This window comes from Orcinus orca, chromosome 4 (genome assembly GCF_937001465.1).
Source record: "Orcinus orca chromosome 4, mOrcOrc1.1, whole genome shotgun sequence".
Classification (NCBI taxonomy): domain Eukaryota; kingdom Metazoa; phylum Chordata; class Mammalia; order Artiodactyla; family Delphinidae; genus Orcinus; species Orcinus orca.
Window position 1 is genome coordinate 18,449,114 of NC_064562.1, and position 21,420 is coordinate 18,470,533.

The 21,420-nt window shown below is 34.1% G+C and overlaps 1 protein-coding gene across 9 annotated transcripts in view; it reads left to right on the plus strand.

The window, feature by feature from the left end:
* The window catches only part of RAP1GDS1 (Rap1 GTPase-GDP dissociation stimulator 1), a 153,992-nt gene that overhangs the window by 48,923 nt on the left and 83,649 nt on the right, over positions 1 to 21,420 (plus strand). For 7 of the 9 annotated variants that reach the window (XR_004475291.2, XM_033400376.2, XM_012535632.3 and 4 more), the window contains exons 3-4: positions 8,668 to 8,790; positions 11,499 to 11,624. Coding sequence is in view for 8 of the 9 variants with exons in the window: in XM_033400376.2 (XP_033256267.2) it covers positions 8,668 to 8,790; positions 11,499 to 11,624 (249 nt within the window). In the remaining variant the exon portion in view is untranslated. Of the gene's footprint in view, positions 1 to 8,667; positions 8,853 to 11,498; positions 11,625 to 21,420 lie in introns of those variants that run through there. The other 2 variants (XM_033400374.2, XM_033400375.2) reach the window with 2 other exon arrangements.

Genomic DNA, 21,420 nt, shown 5'->3' on the forward strand with positions numbered 1-21,420 from the left:
ACTCTAGTTATACAGAGTTGGAGCAGTAGTACAGTATACTATGTGAGATTTCATGACCCTGCACGTGAATTACTCTGCTGGCAGCATTCCTCTTGCTCCAGGGCACGTGGCGGAAAGAGTTCAGGGTGGTCAGTCTTTTGTTCTATTCAAACATTCAGCTGATAGAATGAGGTCTACCCACATTGTAGAAGCCAATCTGCTTTGCTTAAAATGTACAGATTTAAATGTTAATCTTATCCAAAAACTCCCTTACAAAAACCTCCAGAATAATGTTTGGCCAAATTCCTGGGTACCATGGCTCAATCAAGTTGTCATATAAAAGTAACCATCACAAGTGGACTCTATATTCTACTGACATATCAAAATGAATTGTGTGGCATAATAGTTATGTGTTGGGATAACTGCTAGTGAGGAATGATGCCCTTAACATTAGAGCTTTCCACAAGCAAGTCTAGTTGATTTGACTAAGGTTGATTTTATGACCTGCTTTTTAGTATTTGTTGTGATAAACCCCAAACTGAGACTCCAAAAGGCGGAGTAGTGGGTTTTTTTTTAAGAGACATCTGGGTTTTAGCACACAGTGTTCTCTGAGGTGAGTTCACTTAGATGCTGGTAATTTTCTCTGCCCATATTTAAGCGTTACGCGTCTTTTCTCCTCCTTGTACTAAAGGAGCAAACAGAATGTTTTCATTTTGCTCATAATAACTTACTTATGGATTGATCACCTTTTCTTTCTGATGTGTGCATGTGGGAGGGATAAGATAAAAACAAAGTAGTTTCTAAAATGATGTCTGAAGTTTCAAGAACATTTTTGCATATGTTTGCTTTTGAAAAAATGTAATCTGAGACCTGATTAGCTTAATGCAAAGTGAAAAGTTTAGTCTCTGCATAAGCTAGCGATTGGTAATGCTACCAAAAAGACTTCCATTCTTGATGATAAAATTCTTAAAATATAAGACAGTCTCCTTATAAGCTCAATCTTCTTTTCTGTTAAAAGTAATTACAACTTCTACAACATTAATAAATGTAACTCAGTTGCTCCATCTTTAGTATTCTGTAGGACAGCTTATGCATCCCTCTAGTTGAACTTATTTCGGTGTATATTAATTATGTGTGTATGCCTTTTTTTATTCAGTTATAAACTCCTTAAGCACAGGGCAGTTCTATTCAACTAGCATTAATTGGGTACCACCATGCATTAGTTGGTACCTTGCCCTGGAGCGATTGGATAGACAAGTAACAGATAAGTTTTAATACAGTATAACACATTATATAATAGAGCTGATTACAAAGTGTTCAGAGAACTGGGTTCAATTCATAGTTGTAAGAGTCTTTCAGAGTGTCACAGAGGGACTGCCATTTCACCTAGATTCTGATGGATAAATGGGTGTTTCATAGGTGGATTCTCTTATCCTTCTCCTTTTACCTACCTTTTCTTCAAACCTCAGATAATATCAGCCATCTACCTTTTCCACTTCTCAATTCTGGCAGCCTCCAGCTGCTGGTAAAAAAATCACCCAGTGGTACAGAATGTTGCTATTACAAATTTAGGGTCTCTAGCTTCAGATAGTAGTGCTTTTTATGTGTTCCTTCTTTGTGGAATAAATTTTTCTCCTTTTTCTGCTTAGAACATGCTTTATTGGGCTTCAGAACTCAGTTTAAATGTTACCTTGTTTATGGAAATTTCTATGATCTTCATGGAACTGTGACTGCTTCCCATTATACATTGTATGTAACCTCCATGGTGTTATCAGTCACAGTGAATTGTGGTAATTTATTTACCTCTCTCTTTCTCTTACTAGACAGCTCACTGAGGATATGATTTGTATCCTTTAGCTTATATTCCCAATGTGGTAGGGACTCAGTAAAAAGACATCTTCTGTGGATAATCTCATCTACTCCAAGTCTTCAGCTACCAAATAGGTTCTAACAGCTTGGAAACAATTACAACATTGTGTGTGAATATTGGGGAAGAGGGGTGAATTTGATAAGCAGGATCAGGGAATGCTGGATTTTGAAAATACAGTGTACTTTACCCAGGTAATGTGAGGGCACAAGGATTATGGGAAGAACATCCCAAGCAATGGAGGCAACATATACAATGTCACAGTGGTGGGGAAGAAACCTAGTTCAATCAGAAACTGAAACTGGAAAGGGAGTAGGGGTCAAATTATGAAAGGACTTTTATGCCATACGTCTTAGTCCGCGTGGGCTGCTATAACAAAATAGCCTGGACTAGGTGGTATTCCTCACACTTCTGGTGGCTGGGAAGTCCAAGACCAAGGCACCAGCAGATTCTGGTGAGGGCCTGCTCTCCGATTCATAGACCGCTGTCTTTTCACTGGAACCTCACATGGTGGAAGAAGCATGGCATCTCTCTGGGGTCTATTTTTGTAAGGTCATTAATCCCTACATGAAGACTGCCCTGTGACCTACAGATGCCAATCTCTTTAGCTTTGTTTACTTCATATTTTTCCCCAAGGTGTTTCACAGGATGGAGATAGATCTTTTACTAAAAATATTCCTTCACTGTGTTTTACTATGTCCTCGTTCTCTTAGTATGAAGTGAGGAAATCCACGTTTACCGTAGGGACCACGTTTTCAGTAATTACTGTGAACTTAGAGTTGAACGATTCTAGTTATATACTCTGCTTTTACCACAATCATTAGCACGGTTCCTCCGGGTATTTCTCAGCAAATATCTTTCTTTTATTTTTTAACCAACTCAGTTTTTAGCAACTGACCTAGTTGGTGGTAAGTTTAAGGAAAATAGTCAGACTAGCAGATCTCCCTGCTTATTCTAGTGATTTCCAAATACATAACTTCTCCAACTCCCACAGCTTACATTATCCCTGGAATTGAAATGACTGCAAAACTGTCAAAATCATTTATTGTAATTTTATAAATGACTCTCACAACTTAATCTTTTAGTAAGACCTCTTTCTGATGGTGAGTCATTGTGCAAATGGGTCTTTGTTCTGCCCTGTTTCTTTTCATGACTATATCCAGCCTTTTCTTTCCTGTACTTCATGTTCCTTTTATTTGCTTAAAATCTTTATTGCGGGAAAAAGATTCTCATCAGTGAAAGAAAAAGCATTTTATAACAACCCCCCATATACTTCCATTTTCTTTTAGAAACATTAATTTCTCATTTATCAGGCCCTTTAATCTTATACCCAGTATAGTCCTCTTCTGTGTTTTAAATATATTTTAAACCTGTTTCACTTTCTCTGTACACAGTTCCCTTTCTCTCCTTCAATCACTGAGTCAATTTATCTATCTCAAAATACTGTGCATCCCTTTCTTACCCAGTTGTCTTAGTTTAGTTCTTACTTCTGAAAAATATGTTAAATAAAAATATTTGTCACGTTATAACTTGGTGAATCTGGTCAAGGTATTGTTAGCACTATATATCTTCTAAATTAACAGTTGTGTTAGGAAGAGCACTGGACTAGGAATCAGAAAAATTGGTTTCTTATTGCTTTTCCAATATAATCATATAGCTTTATTTGTAGTATGAAGAAAACATAACCTATCATGCCTGTGTCACATGTCTGTTTTAAAAAATGAGTTTTTATGGTAGTCAGGTATCTTTAAAAGTTTAAATGGCTCTCAGTCAGGTGCCTTTAAATGAGGACACTATGCCTCTGTGTAGGAATTAGCTATAGTGGTGGTGTGGGTGTGGCATTTCAGAGAGGGAACAAATGCAGTAAGAAAGTATGAAATAAAATGATTAATTTAGATTTCTGTAAGCAATTTAGTGTGGCTAGAATGTAGGATATCAATGGAGGAGTATCAGGAGATATGGTTGGGAAATATAAATGTCATGGATGTGCTTGAATGTTTAATTAAAACTTATAGACGATCATTTAAAGATTTAAAGTAGGAGAGTGACATAAAATTTGTATTTCCAGAAGCTTATTCTGCTGTCAATGTAGATGACAGTTGCAGGGGAGGCTGGAGTTAGGGAGACTCTTGAGGAGGCTGTTGCATTTAATAAAGGTCAGAATTGAGAACTGGAAGTAGCACGAATGTAACAAGGAAAGGATAGATGCACAAGATGCTAGTCAGATGGAATCTACAGAACTTACAGTACTTTCTGATTAACATGGGCGGTAGCAAGGCATTTACTAAAAGAAAAATTTATAATCATTCTAGGGCTTCTGGCTTAGATGGGTTCCCTGCCATTAACTGCAATAGAGACTAAAATGAAAGGAAAGGAAGAGAGTAAATTGGACTTTGGAAATGATAAATTTGAGGTATTTATTGTATATCCAAGCGCACATGCTTTGTTTTCCTTTGGATAAAGGGAGAGAGGATTTGGGGCTCGTCTGTGTGGTAGGAAATGAAACCTTGGATTTGGATCAGATCTCCCAGGCACAGGGCCAGATCTCTTGTTACACCCTATTCTAAAAATCTACCCCTTGAGAAATAAATAGTTCCCCAGAGACAACGATACACACACAGCCCTGGAGTCATATTCCTTGTCCTTGCAGTCAATCCCAAATCTGAGTCTTCTCTTCACAGTCAGTCACGAGGATCCTTGGACATATAATATAAGTAAAAATAGCAATTCTTTATTGTTCTCATAACTAGAAGTAAATAATCCAAGTACATTTTTAATCTAATGGAGTCACAGTAATAACAGTCATTATTTTTGTTTTTCTAATTTGGAGTTTACTGTAAATTGGCTATCAAATGCTCTTCATTAGTTTCTCCTCATAAAGCCTATATGCCAACATAACATCATAAATTCAGCTTATAGCAGCATACCTGAAAACCTGCTCTTGATATTTAACTGTAAAGCCAATCATTTTAATGTATTTACTTGGCAGCTTTGTTGGGAACTTTAGCATTTTTCGAGCCATATCTTAAATTCCCATTCCTATTCCACCCATTCTCTGTCTTCTCCTGGGTTATTGGTCTTGAGAAATTCTATGAATTGTGCTTTAACTTCTCCTCTCCCTATAGCATTGTAGCACAGCTTCTTGATTTACTCTTCTTTCAAGTTTCTCTGACCCACTTGCCCAGTTTTCTTTTTCTTTCTGTCCCTGGCAGTTTCATAACGAAGCTGCTCCTTGCCACCAGGAGGTCAGGTGGGGTGTGGACATAGGACTGCAGAGACAGAATGAGTGCTTGCAGAACTGCAAGGGCTACTCTAATGGATATGACTCCTGCCATAGCTCCACAGATATTATTTTAGAGTAGCAACTGCCCTTCATGTATGGGTCCTTCAAAATTCAAGGACTGCCAGCTGCCTATAATTTGTAGGCATACTCAAACGCTTTTATGACTGCACATAAATGTGAAGGGGGAGAAAGAAGTGGAATTGATTCCTGCAAATATTTAAAATGGGTATAGTTCCAATGTCAGTAGTAGTATGGCTAAAGATAATGAAAAGTCTGCCTTTTTTTTTTTTTTTAGGACTCCTGATCACAACACATGATTTCTTTTTACAAGCAGTCATTCATTTAGACCTGCAAACACCACCACTGACGCCTTCTTAATGCTCTCTTAAAATCATTTCAGCGGTGCTCACAGATATCTGTGAACATGTTTAGTTCACAGATACACATTGTGAGATGCAGTAGAATGCCAGTGTAGAAAGCATATATGAAATGAGGCTGAAACTTTGTAATTGTTTATTGGATAGTGGCATTTTAATGATAAGCAGTATTTGGCCCTTTATGTTTTCATGACAAACGAAAGAAGATAATTCCCAGCTGTTTAAGTTCTAAACCTATATATAAATCCACATGCTAGCAAGTAAATAGAATTCCTTTTCGATTTTTCTAAATTGTAAATCAGATTTATGTGAAAAACCAGATTATATTTTCCCTTTTATTTCTCTGACAATAGTATTAAAAAAATACTATTCCCAAATCTTGTTTCATCTTATTATAATTGTTTTCCCAGTTCCCTGGATTGTAATCCATGGAAACTCATCAGAGTGCAAGAGTCTTGTATTGCTTTGTTTTCTTTTTTTCCCCGTGCCCCTGACATTCAGCTCTGATGTTAAGCCATTTTTTTAGTTATAGTTAAAGTGAGACGTGCCTGGGTGATTTGCAGTTAACTGCTCGCCTCCACACACACAAATGCCTCAGCTTCACATCTAATCATGATTCATCCCTCATGCCAGATTCTTGCTGTCATCCTAGCACCAGCAGATGGTGGGACAAGACCCCTGGGGCAGTCAACCCCAGTGTCCTACCGTTGTAGCAGTGGTCAGAAAAGGAAGAATTTTAACATGGCAAACTGAGTTCAGTTCTTTTGGCTTCTTGCTAGAAAGAATAATAATGATAATAATAATTAACAGAAACTTGGTGTCAGATTTTCAGGTGGTACCTTAAAAACGTATTTTTTAATCCAAGAAACAAAGTAAAAGTGAAAAGCCACATTGTATTTTATAAATGTGCTTGCTGAAAGGACAGCTCCTGTGTTTATGTTCTATCATGTGTACTTTACATTTGTAATAATCTGAATTGTGAGAAACCAGTGAGTAGCAGCGTACAGAAAGACAAATTTCATTTACTTATGCTTAAGTAAGTTTTCTGTTCTAAAAAATAACACCAGTGGTTGCCAGGTGATACACATGTTGAATTGTTAGTGTAGTAGAATCTGAATTTGCTCTTCATGCTCTATGATTATTGGTGACTTTAGACAAGGTTACTTTATCTTTCTGGGCTTCTGTTTCTTCACCTAATAAAAAGCACTGTTTTAAAGTATCTCCAAAATATCCTTTTTTATTACAGTACATAAAATGTAAGAAAACCAAAATAGTATTAGCTGTATTAAAGTGTACTAGGCTTATGGAAAAGGAAATGCATGGATGGAGTTTCAACATTGACTAATTTTGATTACTTGATCTTTTGTACTAATGTCATATATAAACATGCACATATACCCAAGTAACTGCAGTAATCGCAAAGAAATGTTTTTAAGATAACAAATCCATGGAACTTTTACAATTTTCAATTTTTACAAATTTATAAATAATTTTCCATATAATTTTCTATTGCTTCAGCCATTCAACAATTCCAGCGTCTTCTGATAATGTTAAGAGTGTTATACCTCTTTAACCCAGAATCCTGGCTAGTCCTGGGTTACACAGAACATTGCTTTTTAACTTTTTGACCAGAATCTACGATTAGTGGTACATTTTACATTCAGTAAGCACACACATACAGTTACATGTGCATGTGTTTCACTCAGTGTTTTACCTTACTGTCCGCAAAAGAATTTTTTTCTATTCTTTTGTTGTTGTTGTGGATATTGTTGATTCTATTTCTCTTTTTAAGAAATTGCTGGTCCTTGCTCACCAGATTGATTTCAGGGTTCTTAGTGGATTGGGACCCACAGTTTGAAAAACACTGAGCTAAACAATCAGCGCTTACTATATGAAGAGATTGTGTTTTTTTGCGGTACGCGGGCCTCTCACTGTTGTGGCTTCTCCCGTTGCGGAGCACAGGCTCCGGACGCGCAGGCTCAGCGGCCACGGCTCACGGGCCTAGCCACTCCGCGGCATGTGGGATCTTCCCAGACTGGGGCACGAACCCGCGTCCCCTGCATCGGCAGGCGGACTCTCAACCACTGCGCCACCAGGGAAGCCCTAATCAGCGCTTACTATAAAGAAATAGATAATTTTTTGTAGACTTTCTCAAATTATTAAAAATGATTCCCTACTCTCTGTTGATCAGAGCAGCTGCCATTTACTTAACAAGAAATCTTTAGAGTTCTCTTGTTTGTTTGTATAACCAAAGGATGTAAAGGATATAGAGGAGCTACACATAGAAATAAATTTAAATAGAATGTCTTAATGAGCCTTATAGCTCCCTGTTTTTAAACAATGCCATTCCTCTTCGTTGTTAAGAGCCAAATAGTGATTTTAAATTTTGTTTCCTTGAGCTTGTCTTTATTTCCATCATCATTCCAGGTGTTCCTGTTTTTTATTTTAACAGGTCATGCTTTTTACATGAAGCAGCTTGATTTCATACAAAGGCTCTTTATTTGTATTTTAACAAAGATGGAAAGAAAAGGAAAGAAGTAGGTCTTCTTGAATTTCTATATCACCATATAGAGTTCTAAATACCAGGCCTTATTGCTGTTGACTATTTCCCTTTCTCATTAGTGGTGGTTTGAATAAGTTGTGTGAGAGACATAGTAATCATATGGAACTGAATAGTCTCTTCTATCACTGCATATAAAATGATATGAGATGAGTTTTTAGCACATTTAGTTGCCACTTACTTTTTTTAATTGCTGTAGCATTATGGGTAATCATAGAATTCACATGTATTAATAACACACTGTTAGAGAATTCAGAAGGGAAGTAGAAAGTAAAGCATTCCTACTCTGAATAGACGGTGTTGGAAATAACATTGAGAAGTAAATTTGGTATGCAAATGGTATATTCAGAAAGGATTCCTTTATAATCTGTAGATTTAGAAAATATTGTATTAGAAAGTGTTTTGCATAGATAAAAACTGAACATAAAAGCAGCTTGTGGAACTGAAGGTAATTTTATATAAATATACACATTTTGATAAATGATGAACTGTTTCTATTACGGATGGTGAAAATTCTTAAAGAAAGAATTTATTGTAGATGAAGTTGTCAGTGTTAGTGTTGAAGATGTTCACTGAAGCTCTTTGTATGGATCTCTTTCAGATATGGAAACAAGTGAAGAAATCCAAGGAAGTGGAATACTTCAACTGTTTGCAAGTCTGTTGGTTCCACAGTCTTCCTGCACAGCCAAAGTAGCTAACATCATAGCAGAAATAGCCAAAAATGGTGAGGTTTTCCTCAAGAACTTTTCTGCTGGGAACATCTTCAGTTTTACACCCTACCTGTCAGTATGTTTTATTAATTTATGTTTTAATTTTGTAGATTAGACCTTTTTACTTTCTATTTTTTTTCTTTGACTTTTTTCACGTAATGAAATGTTGTTTAAAATGACTATCATTATAGTCATTCTATTCGTACGTTTCCCATTTGCTATTCCATTCCTTCAGAGTAGAGTTAAAGAACAGCACTGCTAGTCCTGTACCTGTATCATTTATTGCTTTGGTTACAGGATTCTTGAGCTGCCTCTGAGTCATTCGTCTTCATTGTCACAGGAGAGCTTACCCTTTTTCAGTGTATACGTTGGTTTGTGTTATATCCAGATACACTCACTGTTTTTTTTTTTAGTCTGACCTACTGACGTTGGCACTTGACTGTAACAGTGTAGTCGGAATACATACTGGTTTCTGAATTCATCTTCATGAGAAACATTTATTTCTTAGGTTTCCATGTAATGACAGCAAAGCATAGATTATAAAATAGCCATCCCATTATATATGGTTTATATCCAGTGAGAGGGGATTCTTTGGAAGAATTATTTTGTAGCAGAAATATTTGTGTATGATTTTAGTTTAGTCAATTTGAGAAAAACACTGACTTCTTAAAGCAGTTTTTAAGCAAAAGGGGAGGCCATGCTAAATGTAATACCATTAGTATGCCTCAGTTTGTCAAAGTTTGATATTATTTTTAGTTCTTTTATTTTAGTAAGTTGCATATATTATACTTTAAAAAAAGAAACTTTAAAATTCTGGCTTCAGTTTTACACAATTTTATACATTGTGGAATCACTGTGGCAGGTGGCATTGTAAAGTATGTTTTTAGCCCAGTAAAACAACTTGTTCATATGTGTGTTACCAAAAAGAATTGCCATGAAATTTTTTCATTTGTTTAGAGGTGCTCAAAATATCTTTCCAAGTTCCAATATTGGTAAATCATTTTTTGGTTGTTAATGAAAACTGACCATCTATTGTTTGTATGTACATCTAAGCTATTGTAATGTATAATCATTATGCTGTGCTTTGGAGTTGAGCTGGTCATAAATGTTCAGAGATTCCTAGTGGTCTGGAGTATTTAGTGTACTTCAAGAAGATTTGAACTGCTCTGAATAGATAGGGATCACCTTGGGACAACAAAGAACTCCTGAAGCAGATCTAGTTTGAAAATGAAACCCCTTCAGATATTGTTTGTTAACTTAGAGCAACCACTATCTAAATCTTCTTAGATGCAAAGCAGCTTGATTTTTAAGATCAAGTAATTTATTTTTAACTTCATTAGAAACACAGTATAGTTTCCAGAAATCAATTTTTATCTTAAAACTTTTTTCTTAAGAATGAGCACACACACATAACATAGATTGAGAAATTTTGAATAGATTTTTTTTTTGAAATGGCCTTCCATTCCTATATGATCTTATTACTTAATAGTATCAATCCTTATAATATTTGGTCACAGTTGCATGATAACTCTGCTGCTAGAGGTTGCTTCTAGTTACACTCTAGTAGATGACAACTATGTTTTAAAGACATAATTTATAGCATTTATACTTTTAATCAGAGGCTTGTTAAGGGCATGCCACTAATCCCTACTGGTTAAAATAAATGGGATCCATTTAAATGGTTGTTTACTGCTTAATCGTCACATTGTTTTTTTTAAGTGACTGGCTGAGAAAGTGGATTAGAGTCTTTCTTTTTAAATAAATATCTTCAGAAATGCAACATGACCCAACAGAGATATTAACTAGCCTTATATTTCTTCTGGTTAGAAACTTGACAATGAAAGAAGATTGTGTGAACCGGAGAAAAAAAGAAATTGGAAGTTGATCTGTTCATCGTCACTCTGCTGTGCACGTTATATAATAATAGAAGAGAAGTGTTAGCATATACTTGTTAGATTTGGATTAATTATAAAATATAATTATGGTTAAACTTGTACATACAAAAGGAACTCTCTAAAAATTAGCGTACCTGACTATGTGCTGATGTTCAAAATCCAGAGTATTAGTAAGAAGTTCCAGGGGCAAGTTTAACGTGGGAGCATAGCTATGACCATAAATTGCAGTAAAAGATTTTGATATCTTTTAAATAAAGTGTTCCCCTATATAACAGATTTAAGGTGGATTTGAGGCAAAGGAAAAATAAGTAAAAGAGGAAGTATCTGAATATTTCTTCCTTTTTAGAATTGTACTCTCAGAGTGTCTAATAATAATAATAACAACAACAACAACAAATTTCTGAAACTAGGTACTGTTATGTGTCTACAGTGCTGATAACTGAAGTTGAAAATGTGTGAAAGCAAACAAAACCTTTACATCTTATTCCCCCCTCCAACTCCTCCCCCCTCCCCCCTCCACCTTCCTCCTCTTATAACATCCAGGTATAAGAAGATAGTGATAAATTAGGTATAATGAAAGTTAATGAAAAATTCTTTTGGTTTATGGTAGAGACTATCAGCAAAGAAAAATATGACCCCACTCATTTTTGTGTACTTATTTCATGAAGTATTTAGTAGGGTTGTAATGGTACTTTTAGACAGAAATGTACTCTTCAGATAGTAAGCCATCTTAAACATTTTCATATTAGATATTTATTTTATTAAGGGAGGTTTTTTATGTAATTGAGAATCTTTATATTTTTAATTAAATATGTTCTTCTTTTCAGAATTTATGCGAATTCCATGTGTGGATGCAGGATTAATTTCACCACTGGTGCAGCTGCTAAATAGCAAAGACCAGGAAGTGCTGCTTCAAACTGGCAGGGCTCTAGGAAACATATGTTACGATAGCCGTAAGTGTTGAAATAGCAATGGTACACTTATAAACTTTTGTTTAAGAATTACGATTTTCATAATAATTCTGCTTTTAGTGTTAGCACTGTCTTTTCTAGGCTAAGACATTAATGTGAGCCAGTATGACTTAGCTCTGCTTATGTAGCTGAATCGATGGAAAATCGGGCTGTAGTATTCTTTTATCTAAGACTTATCTGAAATGAATTCTTTTTCTCATATCACAAATGATATTTTCAGAGGAAAATAAGTCATTTTCTAAGAATTGGAGCTTTTAATTTTAGGAAAAAAATATATCTTTTCAATTAGGTTTTATTGAAGTACCATCTCTGCATGAGAATACTTCTGAACACATTTTTTAGTTTCTAAGTCTGTCCAAATACATTTTTAATTACTTGCAATTCAGTAAAGCCATTCATAAAAACCATTATCTTCTCAAGAGCTAGATTGGCCTATTGCATCTTGCATTGATTCCATTCCTATTTGTCATAACGTCATTGTCATCCTCACCACTTTATATAATATACTGCTCTACTAGGCAAAGAGAAAGCAAGAACTTGGGTATGGGTATAGATATTGGAAAATTTTTACATTTTCTACTTTTCCTTCCCACGTATATGCAAACAAAATGCAGAAAAAAATCTTGAGTATATTCAGTTTAATTAGGCTTATCCTGATTTTCCTTAGATTTCTGAGACAAAAACACATTTTTTAACATTCACCTTTAAAGTCTCCTAAGAATTTAGTTCTATTTATACAACTAGGATAACTTTTATTGTTTATTTTCCCCATTGAGTTTATATGTACAAAAATCACAGATAGCTCTTTTATAATACATAGTGTTTCAAAAAGTGATTTGTGCATATAAGCCAGACAAAATAAAGTCATAAACATATTTATTTATAATAAAAGAAAGAAGCAGAAAAAAAGATTGAAACTACAGCTTTCAGTTATAACTTTTCTGTAGCAGTGGTGGTAAGACTAGCCTTATTTATTCTTTCCTTTTTCTGGAATATTATATATTATATCTGAGGACACGGGATGTCTTTTAATGTGAATTTTAATTGGAGAATTTCAGTCCCTAATGCTGCTTATAAATTTACCTATCCGTGCCTTCATTCCAATTCTTACTATCCTAGGGTATTAGCTTTGTTTATAAAATCCTAGTGCTCTATGTTTATAACTTGCATTTTCATATTTAGGATTTTTATTAAACACTATAGCTTCTAACGTTAGCTTTCAAGAATGAATGTGTATTTTATATGATTAATTTTAACAATGTATATTTAATAGACCCCTGCAGAGTAATAGGCAAAGATTGATGGCAAGTATTTGGAGAGTATAATCATTACTCTTTTTATTCTTATCTTCTGTGTTTATTACTAGAATTTAAGGCTATCAAAAGTATTCTTTAATCTTTGTTCAGTTTAGATATTCTTGAATTATGCATTGTTTGAACATCATAGGAATTATCTGTTTTGAGTACTTTTGTTCTAGAGTTTCACTTAATATTGGCACAATGGAAGAAATACCCATAGTGATCTATTGTCTCATCTTGCTATGATTTTTATGGGCACAGAGTAATTTTATTTCCTGTATACGCTAAAGAACCTTGAAGTTAGTGTAATGTCTAGTTAATAAGTATCATTTTGATGAAACTGAAGTCCATTATTATGCTGTTTATCATATCCATTTACTCTGTTCTTATGAGGTATACAGTATAAAGTCTGTGGATATGCTTTAGGCTATGAAGTTAATTTTTTGTTTCATTTATTTGTGAATATTTATAACCACTTTATTCTCATTCAATTCAATGAAAATTATAGTTAAATAGAAAATTAAGCATACTGAATACAGACTTTTTATACATTTAAACCTTGTTTAAGGAAAATGAAGTTAGTAATCTTAAAAATGAATAAATATAAGAAGTGATTTATTACTGTAAATCATGTGGTAAAAATGTGTTCATTGTGCCATGCTGTCTTAAGCATATAATTTCCATAATACTGTATGCTTTCTTATCCTTTTATTTGAAATTAAATCTATGTCAGTTTATGAGTGATTTCTCCAGAATAGTTGTAGGAAGAGTACAGCACCTTTATTTTAATTACAAGAATGATATCAAAGTCTATAAATGTGATGCTGTGTGGTTGATTTTTTAATTTACTTGAAATGCAGTGACATATTATGACAAGCAGGAGTTTGAAAGAACCCAGAAATTAGATTTCTCTCTTTAAAAAGTATTGAATAACTTCTATTTTAATTAATTAATTAACCTTCTTCCCTCTTAAGAATGTAATGCTTCATTCCTAAACGGAGAATAGAAAACTATAAATGACAGCCTTGTACATACAAAGAATCTTCTTCTTACAGATAACATGTGTTTTAAAATTCACGTTTGTATTTTATCAAACTTACCCATAGGACTAATCAGTTTATTCTTGTTTTATAAATGTATTCCAAATGAATAATTTTTTAGTGTGGGTTTATTCAGAATTTTATTGGGCTTACAACAGATAGTAAAGTCAACATATACATAAAGTAGCATGGAAATTCAGTATTAGAGATAAATATGTGAGAAATTTGTGCATATTTTATAGATTTTTATTTTGATACTTAAAACGTAAGGCAATTTGCCAGCATATGTCAGTTAACAGTTCTTTTTGAAAGGAGAGCTCTAACTGTAGAAAGAATTACACTTACCACGAAATTCATGGAAATCTTTTGAAAAAAGTAGGTCAGATTTCAGATTTCCCAGCTTTGACAGTGCCCATCTTAGGGAACTCTTCCTAATGGAAGGAAACGGTCTTATATATCCTAACATCAGGTAATAGACTGATATAACTGCTAAATGGGACAGGATGAGGCTTTGTTGCTGATGAACTTTTTGAATCCCACCCAGTCTCTCTCTTGCATATAGAGATGAAACCATCAGCGAGTGGGAACAGTTTTCTTTTAAAATGCCTGGTCTTTTTTCTGTGCTTCCAGAGAGCTGCCAAGGCATTTATGGATTTCTTTTTCGAAGTATCCAGACTTCTGATATAAGCAACGTTTTAACTCTTTGCCCTTTAACTTCTCCAAAATAATTCTTTTTATAAGAAGTTTGACATCTTTTAGATCAAAGAAGAGAGAAAAATTATATTTCAATTTGGAAAGAAGTCAGCAAAGCTGTGATGGGATATGCTAGGGGATATGATTTTAGATAACGTAGTATTACATCTCAGCAGTGCATACATTTGGCCTGTTTAATTACACATTTCTCTCAAAGGTGATATGGAAAAAATGAGCCCCTTTTTCTCCTTACTTGGCCATTTTTGTGGTAATCTCTTCTTTTAATGATTAGTTTTGTTTATATAACTGTGCACATTTAAAATTGCTTATATAATTAAATGGTCTTATAGTATCGAAGAGCTTCATGTTAAATCCCCCCCCCCATGTTTATAATTCGTAGGGATAAATTGGTGACTGGAGACTGAGCTTTCTCTGTTTGTAGATGGTACTGCTTGAGGTCAGGAAATAATTGATATCAGAAATACTGGTCAAGTCATTTAGTAGAGGCTAAAAGAAAATGATTGCATGAAATTAAATATTTGTGCCTTTTTGTATACCAGAGAAAGAATAATATAGAATTCAAATTAATTAAAATTAAACAAATATACCTCTTTACAGAAATGAAATTAGTGCTTTTGATTATGTAATTAGTCCTATTATTAGAAAGATGCGCACTTAAGAAGCTTGTATGACATGCTGTCTTACATGATATAAAGGAAATTGAATTCTTGCTCACTAATGAAGAAATAAATCTACCAAAATGAGGTGGTAATCAGGCTTGCCAAAGCCATTGTTTATGAGGTAAACTAAATATTGTTTATTTCAATGACTTCAAGAAGTGTAAAAATGAAAGGATGCCCAAGTACATGCATGGACCTATTTATATATTAGTGATTCTAACTGTGCTACACTATTTTTAATGTAAGGGATGAAGAAAAAATTTATTATTCTGACTGCAAACGCTGAAAAAGAATTAGCAATAATTCTGTAATATTTCATAATGTAAGTTGGTTAGATAAGAGTAATACAGACATGCTTTGAAATTGCCTAAGTAGTCAGAATATGTTTGCAGCAGTTATATTAAACACAGAACTATTTATATCTTACATTTAAAATGTTTGTTTCAGTGATATAAATTAGGTTAAGTGTTTGATTATGTTATTAAAGAGTTTGCAGGTCTATAGATTTGTCCTACTTCTTTTAGTATTCAATTTTAGAGTAGAATAGAATTATCAACCAATAAGTATAAAAATAAGATTCTTCAGCTTTTACTAATCTGTTGTAATTTTTAATTTATTATCAGAGTACATCATGTATATAAGAATAAACAACTGTATGCAACTGCTTTTAGAGACAGTAAATATGGCTATTATCACATGAAAATCCTCTCTTGTAAAGATTTCCTACATATATAGTAGTTGGAAATAGATGTTGTTTTGTAACCCTATCATAAGCTCTATAAAAGGTTCCTGCCATTAAAGAGCTTTTAATATGGTGGAGAAAATAAAATGCACAAAGGAACACAACTTATGGACAATTACAGAGTACACACTTAATATGTGGGTTTTGATCAGAATGAAAATAAATGGGTGATGGGAGTAGTATTTGGAGCCATTTTTTAGAAATTAAGCAAATGGTGCATTGCTTATAAAATATAGTTTATTTTTAAATTAATAAAATTATAAATAAGTAAAATTTTAGTAAGCTCTCTGGAAGGCAAATATTACAGATTGATAAATTTCCAGATCTACCATTTACTAAATTATCATTTAATCTTTCTGAATTTTAGTTTCCTCATTGGAAAAGTGGACTGTTGTATGGATTAAATAAGGTTATATATAGATGTACAATATAAATTATGAACTGCTAGGCAAAGGAAATATGTAGCATTTATGTATGATCATTTGTCTTACTCAGTTTGGGCTGCCATATTAAAATACCATAGACTGAGTGGCTTAAACAACCAACATTTATTTCTCACAGTTTCGGAGGCTGGGAAATCCACCCCAGATCAAAGCAGTAGTAGATTCAGTATCTGGTGAGGACACTCCTTGTTTGCCCACAGCCTTCTTATTGTATCTTCACAGAGAGAGGAGAGCTAGAGGAAGCAAGCTCTCCTGTCTCTTCATTGAGGGTTCTACCTGCATGACCTAATTACCTTCTAATGTCATAACATCAGGGGTTAGAATATCAACATATGAATTTTAGGGAGACACAAACATTCATTCTATAACATTGTTTCTAAAAAGTATGCTGTGACATAATGCAATGCATACACTAATGTACTCAGGATATACTTTTTTTAAGTATAAAGGACAGAATCCATATAAGGAGAGGCAAAGATAAATCTAGTAAGAGTCAGGGATAATATACTTACCATAATGAGCACTAATTTAATTTGAGCATCTCAGTTGCCAAGGTGAAAAACTTGATATGCTATGTAATTTTTATTTTATGCTAAGGAGAAATTTTGTAGCTCTTCAGTTAAACAAAAAACTGTTGAGACAAATTCTAGACGAGATTTTTATCATCAGGATATCATTAGCTTCTTAGATGATTCTGTATACATTCCTCTTAAAATCTGCAAAAGATATTGGTTTGCATTAGACAGTATCTTCAATAACGGTTCTAAAAAATTGCTCAAATAGTCTCCATATGATTGTTTCTTATACCACATCTTTAACAGAATCCAAGAAATAATAACGGAGTACTTTAGCAAACGTAGTTCTATTTGGACAATATAGCCCAAATGTGTTGTTTTTTGGTAGTTGAACTTGATTCAAGCATACAACGTAAAATTTTCAAGAAGTTTTGACTTGAATATATTTCCTAGTTTATTTTAAACCAAAATACAGTTCTACTTTGCATTCGTTATACCTGCTCAATTTCTGTGTTGTGTAATGTATCCAAGTTCTATTTTCTGAGACCAAAAAATATAATTATCTTTTATTTTTAAGCCTGTTACCGATTTGATAAAATTTGATTTACACGATAGTGAATATTTAAAACTACCACAGTTACATGAATCTATACACATGATAAAACTGCTTTGAACTATACATGCCCACACACATATGCAAATGCATATAAAAACTGATGAAATCTAAACAAGGTCCGTAGATTGTCACTTTCCTGGTTGGTATATTGTATTAGGGTTATGTAAATGTTACCCTTGGAGCAAGCTGGTTGGAGGGTGCATAGGACCTGTCTGTACTAATTTTTTTTTTTTTTGCAACTTTCTGTGAGTCTCTAATTATTTCAAAATTAAACCTTTAAAAAACTGCACATTTCTAAGAGGCATACATATAATCTGTGGGAAATGACCTTGTTTCTATCAGCCCTACTTGAGGGAGTGGGAAGAAGAAATGTATATAACATAATTACAAACTTATATACATATACACGTACATATAAACATTTAAAGTATGACCTACAACAGTAATTTTCTTTTTATTGGATTTATATAATTAAAGTGGAGGACAAAATTGCCTCTAATTTTTTCTCCTTCCAAATTTGACTTTAAGGGAAAAAAATCAACAAAAAAATTGACAGCCCTAAAATAAAATTTAGGGAGAGACAGTTCATACTTTTGGTACCTTGATCAGAACAGGTAATCAGTAGGTTCTGCCTTCTATGCATCCTGTAGGGATAGATTAGGCATTAGCACTCCTAGTCTCGGGAGGATTTCTGTGTTGGGCCACAAGCCTCTACTTCAGGTGAGATTTCTGGTGAGTCAGGATCAGCCTGTAAGTAGTTTATAATTTACCTTTGTTCTGGAAAAACCAACGCAAATAATGCGAGGGGAAAAATGGTTTTGCTGGTAATCACTTCTGTTTAATTGTTCAAGTGTGTCTCCTTTGTTTAAAGAGTTAATAGTGCATTCAAGTGCATTCAAGGTAATGAAACATGTGAAAATAGTGCATTCAAGGTAATGAAACATGTGAGTAAAGTAGGACACAGTGATGGTGCTGTAAGAGGATACACAATAGAGATCTAGGAGGGAGCTCATTTGTGTTTGAGCCCTCCCAGTGGTGTTAATAGAGGAGGAAGCAGTCAATCTGCGTAGTATCTGGACATGTGGAGAAAGGATTAGGAGATTATTCAGGAGCACAGAAAAGCATTTTAAAAGGTAGATAATATAGTAGAGAGATATGTCTGGAACCCATATTGGAGAAAGGCTAGTACAGTGGGGAGTCATTGGAGGTATTTGAGCAAGAGTTAAATGTGCAGATCGATCCCATAGAAAAAGTTAATTTGAAAGAGATGTACATTATAAGATAGGCAGTTGCCCTTAACAAGAAGTATGTATCTGAAACACTTAGCGGACTTTTTCAAAATACATTTTCTTGGCCACACCCTAGATGATTCTAATACACATTCATACTTAAAAACCATTGGACAGTAGACTAGATGAAAAATAACCAGTTAGAAGGTTATTGTTTCTTTTCAAGCTTGAAGAATAAAAGAGAGAATAGAAAGGAAGAGAGGGTGTGTGTGTGTGTGTGTGTGTGTGTGTGTGTGTGTGTGTGTGTGTGTGTGTGTGTGTAAGAATCCAAGAAAGTATCAGGTAAGAGAAAGGAGTCCATGAGTCCAAAATTCAAATCTGGATAATATCAACAACAGAAATAGATCTCAACCAGGTGGATATGTTTGGAGGCATGTTGAATTTGAGGTGCTGTTGTCACATTCAGGTGACAGAGCTTTGAGATTCACGCACTTAAAAGTGATGGTTGACCCATGGGAACAGAAGAAATGTTTAAAGGAAAGCGTGAGGAAAACAGCCACATTTTGAGTATAGAAGAAAGGAAGGAGCTTATGAAGAAGCACTGAAAGATTCGAGGAAAACGATTTTCTTGTCATGGATTCCAAAGAGTTGGGTGATAAACACTGTCAGGTACTGCCAAGAAAAATACTGAATTTTGTCATTTGATTAACAGACATTCATGTTTTAAAAAAATCTCTAAGTCGAGTCTTGTGGAGAAAGAAATAGAATTTCAAGGGCTATGGTGAGTAATGAGGAAATGAAAAGAGGGTATTAACTTTCTAGAAATTGAATGAGAAAGAAGAGACAGAAGCAGTTTGTGGGAAGGGCAGCCTTGTGAGAGTAATTAGAGTAGTGGAAACAGGAACTCATTTGTTGGGCTAGGACCCTATGGACAAGGACAGAGTAAATTTCCTGGAGTAAATGATTGATGGGCAAAGATCATAGATGAAAAAAGAAGAAATGAAATCTTTGGTGTTAGAATGGGAAGGGACATTCTTCCTTAGAGAAAAATAACAACATAGGTGAAACTATAAAAAAACAATTTACAGTAGTACCGAGAGCAGTCAAAAGAGTGCTTCTGGCATGGCCTCCATCTTCCCAGTAAAGTACAAGTCAAGCTCATTATTAAATAGAAGTCAGTTGCAAAGTGACGGTAAGAAGCTTTGGTGTGGGGAAGGGATCAGAGTTGGGGCTGTGAGGCGTATTATAAGCAGTCATAAGGATATGATTTTTAGGTAACCAAATGGTAGTGAAGGTTTACTGTAGGTAGAGATCTTGATTTTGCATTCATTTATCGATTTGTGTTGTGCACTTACAATGTATGTAGGCTAAGGAGTTGTTTTTGTGCTGGAATGTGGACAGGAAAAAGCCACTGGAAGAAAACTTGAAATTGGTATTTTCAGTTCCATAGAAGGGTTCAATTTGTATTGGAAGGAGAGGAGAAATGAGGTAGAGATATCAAAAAGCCATTATAGTAGACCCAGGTATGATACGGTAAATACTGACTGGGGCGGAGAGAATGAAATTGAATTTTGAAGTGAGATTGGATTGATTGTCATTAATTTGGTTGGTTCTTGCAAAGTACTGTACTAGGTTTAAGTAATGTTAAATATTTAGTAACCCTTCAGATAGTTTATACTTTGAGGAACTATGATTTTTCCATTTTTGTGCTTCATATTACATTCAAATACCTTTTGTTTATTAAAATGGTATTTAAAAATCTAAGTCTATAAATTTTTACCTTCATAAAACTTGTATGGCAAAGAACACATTATATATTTAGCTGCTTTTTTCCAGTACTTGATTAGTTCCCATGTACCATGTTATAAAAAAGCTAATGCCTTGTTAAAGAGATGGACTAATAGTTTACAGGTAGTTGTGATCAATTTTCATAGATAGGAAAGTAGAGACAACATGTGAGGGAGCATTGTACATGGCAAAAGTATTAGATGATTTTTTCTTTTTTTGAACTCAATAAGAAGTCATATATGGTTGCCAAATTAAATTTTTTTGTGTGTGTCCCTTGGATACCAGATTCTCTCCTCTCCTCTGAGTCAAAGCCTAAATGGCATTTGGAATTTCCCTTTCCTGATTTAAAAAGGGTAGGGAAAGTCTTAAAAAGGGTAGGGAAAGTCTAATTATGAAGCTCTGCAAAAGTAAGATTTTTTTGTTTGTTTTTGCTGTTGAAATCTGTTTTTTCCCCAGACCTTTACTATCCTAATTTCACCTGTTAAAGATAAAGTCTATGTATAGACACATTAAACATAAAATGTCTAGTCTGCTTATTGAAACCCTGTCAATACATAGTATCCTCTGCTCTTAATTGTGTTGTGTTTTAATTTTTCTATTTTTCTTCTTTGTAACCAAGCTAAAGTACTGAAAACTTTCTCTATTTTTAATCAAAGTTATCCCTACTGCGTATCGGGAGTCTTTCCCTTGGTTGGGAAGGAATATAAAAGATAAATACTATTTAAAGGTGAATA